Genomic DNA, 11,642 nt, shown 5'->3' on the forward strand with positions numbered 1-11,642 from the left:
GTAAAAGCAAACTGGTTTAAAATGCCTTTGGTGCACCTGTGTGGGTCTGTTGTTTGGTGTGAAACCTACAGACTGGTTTGGTTTGGTGTTAAAGCTTCAGAATGAAGGTATTGGGTTGTGGTTTGGGGTGTGCTGTATATGCAGCTAACAGGACATGGGGGCTGTGGGTTCTTCTGACACATACACAAATACACACAGCAGGCTTGACATACAGTTAACATCTAACACTTTGACATGCATGGGTATTTTTTTCTTTTCTTAAATCCTTTTTTCATATCGTGTCTAAATCAGTGAAAAGATTGTCATATATTTCTAAATGTCCACCTTTTAATGTCCATTCCTAGAATGTGCTTGATTTGTCAACTTGTCCTGATGTTTCACTGCAAACTTAAAAGACAAAAACAAGAAATAATATTTATGCTTTCCTAAAGAAAATTAAGTTTTTTTTGAATGGTTTCATTTTCCCCCCTATTATTTTGCCAGGTTTTTAAGTAAATAATTACAATATTTTACAATAATTTATTAATTTTATTTAACAGTACATTTTAATGTAATGCCTGCTGAAAATTCAGCTTTGCATCACAGGAAAAAATTACATTTTAAAATATATTCAAATATTTTAAATTGTAATAATACTTAACAATATTACTGTTCTTACTGTAGTTCAAATAAATATGAACCTTGCAGAGCCTATGAGACTTCTTTCAGAAACTCTCACCAACCCCAAACTTTCATTTTAAAAATGTAACCTTTTTATTTCTTCTTCTTTTGATTTTGGGGTGAATGACCTTTCATCCTCCAATGGAGAAAAAAAAACCTCTTAATTTCTCTCAGCAGTTTATCCTGTAACAACCTCTCAATCGATCAGTTTAGCATCTTCTGGGACTGGACTTGTGCATGTGGTAAACATTGGATTTGTGATTTTTGTATGCAATATTTTGTTCTTTTTTGCATTGCTTCTTGCTGGGGCTTTGTTTTTGTTTCAGCTTGATGTGACCAGTGCCTGCATTTACATGCCAGTATACAGTACAATCTGATAACTCACTCTCTTTCTCACTGTTTCCTCATTCTTTTCTCCAGAATGCCGATAAGTTGTATAAGGGCCACCTGTCCGAGTTCACCCCCCTGTCCTCCCTCCATGCTCCACCTGCACGGAAACACGACAGACATGGCAACGAAAACCAGAACCACACCCACCGCAGGTCTGACTCCTCCCCTCCCAAAAAACTGATGTGTACTTACTGGGGGGGCAGGCCTGACTACTGCACCTTCAGCTCCTTCCTCCGAATAGGAGAAAACCCAAGATTTTCTGGGGCAGCTTACGCCTACAGCACACCGGGGCCCGAGACGTCCGTATGACAGTCTCGGGCCGTATGAAAGAAATAGTCTACTTATCCAATCAAATTAGCCCTCGATTATTCCAGAGTCAAGATTGGGACACTATTTGGAGACCAATCTTGGCTTGTTACCCTTACCTGAAACAAAAGCACTGAAAGGCGTTCTTGTGGTATACGCTAATGGGCTAGCGATGCTGTGTGTTAATTTAGAAGCTGGAGGAAGGCCAAACTGAATTGGCTGCACCATCTGCGAGTGTGGCGTACTGCGCTAAGCGGCCTTGGGACATATTTACCTTGTTTTCTTTGTGTGTACGTTTAAACGTGAGAGCGTGTTCCCTTTACACTGTGGGTTTACGTGTTCGCTCACCTACCCTTGTAAATCCTTCATGTGAAAAATTACTTGAAACCTACACTGGGCAGTAGTAGCACAAACCTTTCCATCTCAGACGCAACCCCTACCACTAAATATTAATGTGGATGACAGTTAAAATGGCCTTGGATGCTCTCAAAACTGACTGTCCTGTTCTTTTCTCCTTCTTTTCTTTGTTCTCTGTCGTCTCCCTTTCCCTTTTTTGTCCTGTCCTCCTTCTCTTTTCTTGTCCTACTTTTTTATAGAACAAACTGGTGTTGCGTTTGTGCAAACCTGTTATCAAGGAACACTCCATAGCCTGCGATTGTCTTTGTCCGATTGCATTGTAAGTGGCTAAATTTGGCCATTTCTGTTACTGCACTGTACTAGAGCGAACGCTGTGTGTTTGTGCACGTGTGTGTGCGTGCGAGTGTGAAAGTAGGCCTTTGTTAGAACAACTACGAGAAGACAAATTGTAACTGGACTGTCATTGTTTCACCCTTTAACTTTCAAAAAGGTGGAAATCCACTCATGTTCTACCGTTCCAAAGTTTGTAAAACCATTGACTTGTGTCATCATGACAACCAGTTACTCTTTTCTAGCTGCTTGACGATTTGCTTTAAAATTCTGTAGTTCCCTACGTATAATCAGTCCTTTTAGTTTTTTAGTGTAGAACCAGATACAGAATGCTAAAGGCTACGCTAGCCACCTTAGCTTGACTGTTCTGCCTTAATGCTAATATTTCCCATCTTTTCCACCGCAGTTTGGAACCAAAGGTTGTGAAATACGGAGTATTTTAATGTGTGTTTGTTGCCTTATGCTCAAAGAGAAATGGAGGGAAAGTGTTTGATGGCATTAGAAGAATCCCACCACACTGCCTTAAGTTGACATTGCACCAGCTGAGGATGGAGGCTGATAAAAGTACTATTCGACATCGTCCAGTGCCACCAACATGGCCCAGGGCTCCTGAAGATAAACAAATGAAATTGAACAGTTCTGTTGGTGTAAACATCTTTGTGCGTTCACAAAAAGTACAAATTAACTTCCTCATCAGCATACTTTCATGATTGTAACGTCCTATTTGACTGTTCCCAAAGCCTTTTGTCTGTATTAATGTAACTGTTGGAGCCCTGTGTTGGGTTGCTATCATTTCTTTGTTGCACATTACTAATTTATGATCTGATATAAATAAGTCAGATGTAAATAGCCTGTGATACGGTTCACGAACAACTCGTTAAACTAACAGCCCAATCAAGGTCAGAATCACAGATGGCCTATCTTGGCCACTATGTTCACAGAAGTGGTTCTTTTCTAGTGTGCATAACACAGAAGATGAGCTTTTTAAAATGATTCCCAGGAAATGTGCCTCACACCCATTTAAAAGGACATTTTCATAAACATATTGTGAAGTGCATTCAATTCCATCTCCGCTCTGTCAATGAATTCAAATTCACATTGATTTGAATTGAATTTGAATGCAATTCAGTTTAAATTCAAAGATAACACTATAACAAATTGATTGAACACATGATGACTTACCAGTTTAATATATCATTCTCATAAAATATTGTGAAGTATGTACAGTTCCATCTCCGTCCTGTCAATGAATTTAAATTCACATTGATTTGAATTGAGTGTGAATGAAATTCAGTTTAAATTCCAGATGTAACACTGTAACAGATTGAACACCGGATGACTTGCCTGCTTAATATTTAATTCTCATAAAAAATATTGTAAAGTATGTCTAATTCCATCTCTGTCCAGTGAATGAATTCAAATTCACATTGATTTGAATTGAGTGCGAATGCATTTTAAGTTTAGATTCCAGGGAACACTGGAACGGGTATGGAACTAAACCAAACTAAAAATCAGACCTTTTGACCATCAAAACTACATCTGTTTGTCTGCATGACTCTTTCCCTGCTGTCCTTCACATTCCCTGCCATTTTTTTTTCTCATTTTGTTTCTGCTCACATTGATTCTGGAATGTAGTGTTGCTTTCCTGGAGCATCATCTCTTCATCTCCACTTCTTTCCTCGCATGTGTTTCCTTCGCTCACCCTGTCATTCACTTCTCGTGATGAGGCCAGTCACCCATTTCACCATTTTAACCATCATCCATGACAGAGAGAGAAAGTAGGTGATGTCAAAGACTATCAAGACCACTGTTTTGATGGTTACTCCAAGCTTCTTGTGGGTAGGTGCCTTCTGGTGCTTTTTAACCTCAATGTATGTTCATGCGTTCAGTTCAGTGAAGCGTGTACGTACATGTGTTTTGATTGCCCGTCAGTCGGCCTGCAACAGAGAATGTCAGATTAAAAAGTGGCGTTATGGGTATAGCTAGTTTGTTAAAGGGTGTAAGAGTCATTTTTGAACAATTTTTTTGGGGGGGGGGGTTAATGTTGATGAAATATCACAGAATAGTAAAAACAGAATGTCCTTTTTCATGCACATATTATGTCTATATATAGAGTATATTGATGAGTATATTGATGTCAAGGTTTACAAAGGCTGAGTGGATGAATGAATGACATAATGATCTAACATGTCGACTTAATAACTTTTTTTTTTCTGGTCCAAAAGTGTATTATTTAATTTGTATGAATGTAAAAACTGTCAAAAGTCAAACACTGTCTATTTTATTGATTATCGAGGTCTGAACTTTGCATGCCGTGTGATGCCGTAGTAATGGACCAACCACTGCGCTTTATCAAGCATTTGAGTCATATTCTCATTTATATAAACCACTTTTATAACTGGTTCAAATTTTCAGTCCAGTCCAAGTGATTCACATCTACGATACCAAGTACTAATCAATGCTGGCAAATCTGAAACAAAACAAGAATGTGCTTATACATAGATTCTCAAGTTATGATTTTTAAGTAGCCTAGATTAATATAATAGGATTAAACTAATTCATTTCATGTTTTTTTACGGTTATTTTTATTTTGCATTCTACTGTACATCCCGTTTTTGTTCACTTTTACAGTTCTTTCTGGCTTCCTGAATGTAACAAAAAAGAAAAAAGCCACTATTGTGCACTAAACAAAAATTGCATAGCGTAAATTGGATAGCCGTGAATGACAAACTACCATAGCTAAAAGAAGGTGGTTCTAGAACAAATGTCCCTTCGCAAATGTGTTTTCTTCTTGTTTCTGACAAACTGTTGTTTTAAATCAGAACTATTTTTTTGTAATGTAGGAATAATTTGATCACTGAACGCTGTCTGCCTCAGGGGTGCGTTCAGGCACTGGCAAACACTGTATTCTGTCTGTCTAAAAAGGCTATATGAAATAGGTATTTTGTATATCTTGTGAAAAAAATGTCTTTTTGCTACTTTTGTATCTAGAGGATGAAGAGAACTACTTACAGTTACAGAGTAAGAATGTTACTGTTCAGTTTTAAAACAACCAAATGTAAGGTCATGGGAGAAGTCAACTTCAGTAAAGATGAAAGTTAAAAAAAATAGCTTTAAGGGTCTGTTTTTTTGTTTTGTTTGATGATTTTAAATATGTTTGAGGTAGTTTTTAAGATGACATGCATGGTCATTGCTCACACTGACTGTAGGAAATACACTCACTGTTTTTAAAGCAGGTGTGACCAAATATTTGAATAGATGTCTACTGCTATAACCGAAGGCTTTATTGCCTGTAGTGGGGCTTCATCTGTGCCAGCCTATTCAGATTAACTAAATATCTAAAGCTTTTTTTTTTTGTTTTATCTGCACAAAGTGTGATGTTGCTCATAAATTTATTATATATACAGTATATATGTATACTACTGTACACTTTACAGCATATACGTATGTAGTAATATTCATGTACAGTTTGGGCTCCTTTTGTACAAAGTTTTTAAAAGGTTGATATCTGTAGATATGTGAATTTTTGCCTTTTTTTTTTCTGTAGCTATTAACAGCAAGAAAAAGTAAACATGCTTGTAATAAAGAAAGAGATTTAAATGTTTGAAAGCCTTGGGCCTTTTCTCTTTCCTTATGGCAGAAGTGACTGTCAATAAAATATCACAGCAACTAGTTTTGTACCTCACATTAAGACGCAAATTCTTCTGGTGCTAAAGTGTTTGATTTAGCTCACCATGGAATTAATAATGAAGAAAACCCAATGGCACAACATGTGTAGTTATATAATATGACCTCAAGGTGGCAGCAAAGTGTAGCATTAAGGTTGCCTCAACAATTCACTCTCTAAATACAACCAGCTCCTTACTCCTAAATGTAAGAAATATATATATATATAAAATTATTACTTACAAACATTTAATCTTTCACATTTCAAATAAATAAATAGATTTTTATTTAGGATAAGTCCAAAAGATTTCAATAAAATCAAATAAGAGGTCTATAATATAACAGAGAGAACCTTTATTCATCATAAACTTTGACATAGTGAGATTATATTCAGACATAGTGAGATAAATATACAGGTGTATCTTCTCAGGATTTGAAGTGTCCTATACCCCCTTTAAGTCATAATGTTGAAAAAAAGTCGAAGTGTCTGCGTTTTCTGTCGCAAACTGTAAGCGAATGTAAAATATACACTTTATATGAATTACTTGTGTTTTAAAGTATTAACTGAACTGAATACAAGAATTTTTGTAATTTAAAGTATTAACTCAGCAAAACTGAATATTAAAATTGGAAATGGTTACCTGCAACCTTGTGTCTACGACTAAAGAGCCGTGTGATATGGCTTTTAAATGGACCCACATAAGGATGTAATTATTTTGCCAAGTGTTGCTGAAAACCAGGTTATAATAATATTGTCATACATCGTGCTGATATATAGTCTAGTCAACACTCAACAGGTAAGTGTCAAAATATCATAACTGACCATTTCATTAAGTTAAAAGCAATTAGGATAAATAAAGACTGTGGCTCACAGACGCTGCTGGAGATGTCTGGAAGTTGTAATCCTCTGACTAAGTCTTCATTTAAAATGTTTAATGGAGTGTACATTTATGTGTTCTTAGATGTGTGTAAATGTGTGTGTGTGGCCATGTTCATGGACTTGTGAAATCGCTCTATTAGATCTGAAATTGCTGTTATTTGCTAAGATTATTTATGAGTCATTTAACTTTCTGCGCTCTCTCTGGCAGCGCTAGATGGTTTGGTTCATTATTGATTTTAAATGTCTTTCAACGGTCCAGAACACATTGAGGTGCTGCTAAAGACCTTTTACTTGATTTGAGTTGGATGTCTATGATGTGATGACACTTCTGTTCGATTCGAGTGGAGACCACCATGGCTCCTGGAAGGGAATTTTGGTAAAGGTTTACAATTTGCAAAACATTGGATTTTTAAAATGGATTTTAAACAGAGTTCTTTCTCAACTGATTTACAATCCCCCTTTCTGAGGACACCACCATATACAATGTGTGTGTGTGTGTGTGTGTGTGTAGGTATATAATACATACACACTGCATGTATGTATATGACATGTATGGTACAGAATAAGGCCATTGGTTAAGAATGCTTTGAATGCAAAGGTAGTCAAGGACTGTGAAAGTATTATTCCTACCTATTTAAAAATGTCAGGTTACATGCAGCAGGCTCATCCACTCACCCCATCTTCACCTCTACATTTCCGTGGCAGAAAGCATGTCAAACGACGGTGAAGATTCTGACCTTGCCGTCACAGCCGTAACCTCCAGCACTGACCTTGAGCAATGAATGCAGCAGAGAGCAAAGCAAAGGGGCGAGAAAAAATGAGAGAAAGGGCAAGTGAGTCGTCAAACGGTCCCCTCTTAACCTCTTATTATAAAAGAACAAATTGCTCTGAAATTTCATTTGATAGCGTTCCTAGATTTCTCTCGTTAGTTTTGTGCGCTGATGGAGATGCTGAACAAGCTCACTGATACTTGTTATACTCTTAAAGCAGACAAGATGAATCATGGCCACAATGCTGCAATCTATAGAAATGGTACAGAATTTTTTTTTTTTTTTAATACTGCATGTAACTCCAGTAAAACAAAACCACATGTAAATGTTTATGCTCGAGCCATTTAACAACAGCAACATGTTTATGAGGTGTTATATCAACAAAATGTCCATTTCCTCAAGTTTGGATCTATAATCCATCTTTGGGATTTATAAAGGTTATAAAAAATATACTGAAAAGACCATTTTCACATATAATCTTTCCATATTAATAGGATATTTTATATGAATCATTCATGATTACATCCAGCCTATGTCATTCTAGAGACAATCGTAGAATACAGCAGTTAAAACTGGACTTGGTCATCATAAGAACTGTAAAATACATGCACATGCACTAGTGATTTATGCAAACCACCTTTAAACTGCTTTATCAAAGACCTTATTTAGTCTACACTGAATACACCTTCATTTGGCGTCTCTTAAAGAGTGTCCACAAGGTTCTCCTCTGATGAAGAAAGACATGCATGTATTGCAATAAATTATATCAGAGAATTACAGACATCATTTTCAAAAGCAAGGATGGATCAAGTTGAAAGCCATCTTGATTTGAAAGCCACTATTTGCATAAGCAGATTTTAGAAGATTGAATATCAAAAGAGGAATATGCTTTATTATATTCATCATATTAAAAGGGCCAAAACACCCAAGTGTTTTTAAAGACCAATATAGAAAATTAAATCCAGCTGGAGAAATATCAGGCCTGCAAATAAAAAGAACAAGTCTCTGTGCTAAAACAGGTTGTTCTGGCTCTTTTAATTGACACAGACACTGTATGATATTTTCAAATTATGATTGAACGTTTACTCTTTCAAAGTCCTAATAAAATGGATTTATTTTTGACAGATGGCCTTATTTAAATCTGCTGGTTTTGTCAATAACAATCTGTGTTGACAGTGTTCTGAATGTATATGCACCTGTGAGAGACACAGGCCTGCATTAGGCTATATAACGCATAATTACCTGTTATTGATCTATAAAACAGCCGGTTTCTCTTCAGTCGAAATATGTTTTCCTGCATAGCCAGTGGAGGACGCTCTGCTCCTGACAACCACTCCAGCCTGAGAGACATGCCATGTGCTAGATACGAACAGAAAGACGAGAAACCTTTGTTTGTTGTGATTTCTTTGTAAAATTATTATTTTAACAAAGAAAAGAAATGCTGATTGCTCACAATATTGCTTGCCGCTATTATAACGCAAACACACGGGGACAGGCTGTTCAAACTGATGTCATAATTTCAGATAATGAAATTCAATTAAGTAATCTGGGCTTTATCTCTTCTTTTTTTTTTTTTTATCATTTATCATCCAGCCATCATCACGTCTGAATGAAGTGTGTTTTTGAATCACGCGGACTTATCCGTGATAACAGATTAAGGTGGACACATTTAGCCTACAGTAACAATAATTAAACATAAAATACAATATAAAATCTTCCTGTGATTTTATTCAGTTTGGTTAACCAAAATTCACTGACCTATCTGTGTTTGTTGTGAGCAGCATATAAACCAGTCCTCTAATTACTGACAGAACTAACGTAAACAGGGCTTCCGAAGTGTTGCACCTTCGATTTAAACCCAATATGAGCGAAACAAAGTCCAATTGAAATTCATTAATAACGATCATTCGTCGAAGTAATTAACATCCCCGATGATAAACACGGGAACAATACCCTAATCAGCGGCCGGTCTGAGTTTGACTACCCACGGTGCTCCGCGCGCAGCAGGCCTGCTGGGCCGTGTGTGGCTATGGCAACAGGGCGCGCCTAATTAACGGCGGAATCCTTCACTTCGCTTTTCTTCCCGTCGGTCTTTCAGCACGGGCTAGATTGGCGCTGGCCCCGGGGTTTGTGGGAACCGGGACAGCCCTTTCACGCAAGCCCTCCTCTGGTCGGTATTATTACACGGCCAATTAAGTCAGTTCAACCGGCGCGAACTCGAGCAAACAGCAGGGACTATTGTTTTCCGCGGCCCTCCCCAACTAGCTTGCTAATTACTCCGTGGACTGCCCCTAACCTGGATGCATTTTGGAGGGCTCTGCTGACCCCGTCACCCCCCTAATTAAAGCTTGAACCTCCCCAAAAGGAAGTCAGAACGAAAGGTTAGGAGTCTTTAAACTATACATTTGTTTTTACATTACAAGTATGCATTCATCTATCTATCTGACTGTGTGTGTGTGTGTGTGTAAAGATTTCTTTTAAATATTTTTTTGTGCGAGTGTATACAAATTTCTATAAAAATAAATTCATAAAAGCATAATCACAAAACTCAAATGTGCAAAATAGATGCTATATATCATGGTACATCTATATAATTATATATATATATATATATATATAGATTACTTTTAGAATACTTTTTTAAATTTTTTTATCTAACTTGTTTTAAACCTACCATTGCATTTTGCTCCATATTCAGAAGCATGGATTGCAAAATAATTTACATGTAAATATAGTAAGCTAAATGGTATGACACACAGTAGGATTTTATGAATAATTTACTGCCATTTTATGAATAATATGTAATCATGTAATTCATTAAAAGTAACTAATCTCATTATGAGCATTTTAAAATGTAATATAATCCAATTACAAGTAATTTTTAAATCCAGATTACATGTAATCAGTTACTACCCAGCACTATATGTATTCATAAAAACATAACCATAAAACTCAGATATAAAATAGATGCTGAGATAAAAAAAAAAGATAAAATATAAGTACATTATATGTCATTACTTATCCCAAATTAATAATTATAATAAAAAAATATGTATCTTTGAAACCCATCAAATAATTAGATCGTTTGTTTACTATTTGCCCAATTAAAATATATTTGCTGATTTTATTAACTACGATATGTTGAGCAGAAGTGATGTTTGCTTATATGTTTTCTGTTCAAATAATGGTTTCCATTACAAACAGGCCCTGAGGTGACCAACTTAAAACAGGTGACTCGTTTTGGAAGCTAAACAAACACAAGAAGGGGATTTGGGTTGGAGGCAGCTGTAGATCCTGCACGCTCAGCTGGTGACGCACAAAGAAACAGGTGACGGTGTCGGGATGTTTGCCCTGCAAGGGTGCCGCCACGTGCTTCTTTCCCCTGGAACGAGCTCTCAGTAAAATCTGCACCTGGTCTGGTGGTCTTGGCAACATCGGACAACCTCTAGCAGATGTTCGCTTCTCTTTTGTCGATGACTTCGCGGTGGCTGCTCCGCGAGACAAAACTGCGGTGAGAGGTGCTCCTGCCACAGAACGCTAATCAAAAGATGACTAACATTCTTCCCCTTTACCCCACACTTCCAGAGAGTGTGAGAGGCCACTTTCGGAGTGGGGAGCTTGGATGGGTAATTGTGCATGATTAGCAATTTTAATTACCAGGTGCTCGGGGTCCCATCTGAGAAAGTGTAAACAGGATAGCACTCAGAGCTCCTTGAACATCCCACCATCTGATGCTGTGTGTGTGTGTGTGTGTGTTGACTTGCGAAATAGAGGAACATATTTCCGTTTACTGGGAAAATTAAGACTCTGTTACATTTCCTCAGGCTGTGACCCTTTTGGTACGTCCCATTTTTGTTTACAGTCCCAGAGCTTATTGTTAGTGTCATCGCCTTGAAAGCAAACCGGTGCATGCACTCCTTTCAGAAAAAGAGACCGCCATGAGCACAATCCAAGTAAATTGGGCTTTCAGTATGAAGCGGCTCTTTTCCTCTCCAGGTCCGTTAACCTTGCAAATTCTGCCGTTTGTTTTTTGTTTGAAGGATGTCTTCTCAGTCAAAGACTTGTTTTCAATGCAAGTTTCTAATAGAGAAAATGGGTGACAGTTCTTTGTTCGGAAATATCTTGCTCTCGAATCAAAAGAGTGAAGATTGCACAAGGCTGAGGTGCCTCTTTAGGTGAAAAGAAGTAGAGTCTCGCAGCGACACACACATATCTCACACCACATACATAAAGAAATGTGTGTGCGCATTGACCCTATCAACTTCTTGTTCTCATTTGGAGCA

The 11,642-nt window shown here is 37.2% G+C and overlaps 1 protein-coding gene and 1 long non-coding RNA gene across 8 annotated transcripts in view; one reads left to right on the plus strand and one right to left on the minus strand.

Moving 5' to 3' along the window:
• The window catches only part of atp11a (ATPase phospholipid transporting 11A), a 61,633-nt gene extending 55,981 nt beyond the window's left edge, over positions 1-5,652 (plus strand). For 2 of the 3 annotated variants that reach the window (XM_058769298.1, XM_058769307.1), the window contains one exon: positions 1,081-5,652. In XM_058769298.1, the coding sequence (XP_058625281.1) occupies positions 1,081-1,359 (279 nt within the window). In that variant the 3' untranslated portion in view covers positions 1,360-5,652. The remainder of the gene's footprint in view (positions 1-1,080) is intronic. The other variant, XR_009269952.1, reaches the window with a different exon arrangement.
• Positions 3,859-9,726, minus strand: LOC131536431 (uncharacterized). 5 transcript variants are annotated; one of them, XR_009269961.1, is made up of 5 exons: positions 9,118-9,726; positions 8,602-8,718; positions 7,220-7,359; positions 6,874-6,949; positions 3,859-3,980 (listed from the first exon to the last, which is right to left on the minus strand). It is a non-coding gene; the product is annotated as an uncharacterized LOC131536431 (long non-coding RNA). The 5 variants fall into 5 exon arrangements; XR_009269960.1 differs by lacking the exon at positions 3,859-3,980 and adding an exon at positions 8,813-8,864 and having other exon boundaries at positions 6,055-6,949; positions 9,118-9,250; XR_009269958.1 differs by lacking the exon at positions 3,859-3,980 and having other exon boundaries at positions 6,057-6,949; positions 9,313-9,723.
• Between the last annotated feature and the right edge of the window lie 1,916 nt (positions 9,727-11,642).

The sequence above is a fragment of the Onychostoma macrolepis genome, chromosome 01 (genome assembly GCF_012432095.1).
Source record: "Onychostoma macrolepis isolate SWU-2019 chromosome 01, ASM1243209v1, whole genome shotgun sequence".
NCBI lineage: Eukaryota > Metazoa > Chordata > Actinopteri > Cypriniformes > Cyprinidae > Onychostoma > Onychostoma macrolepis.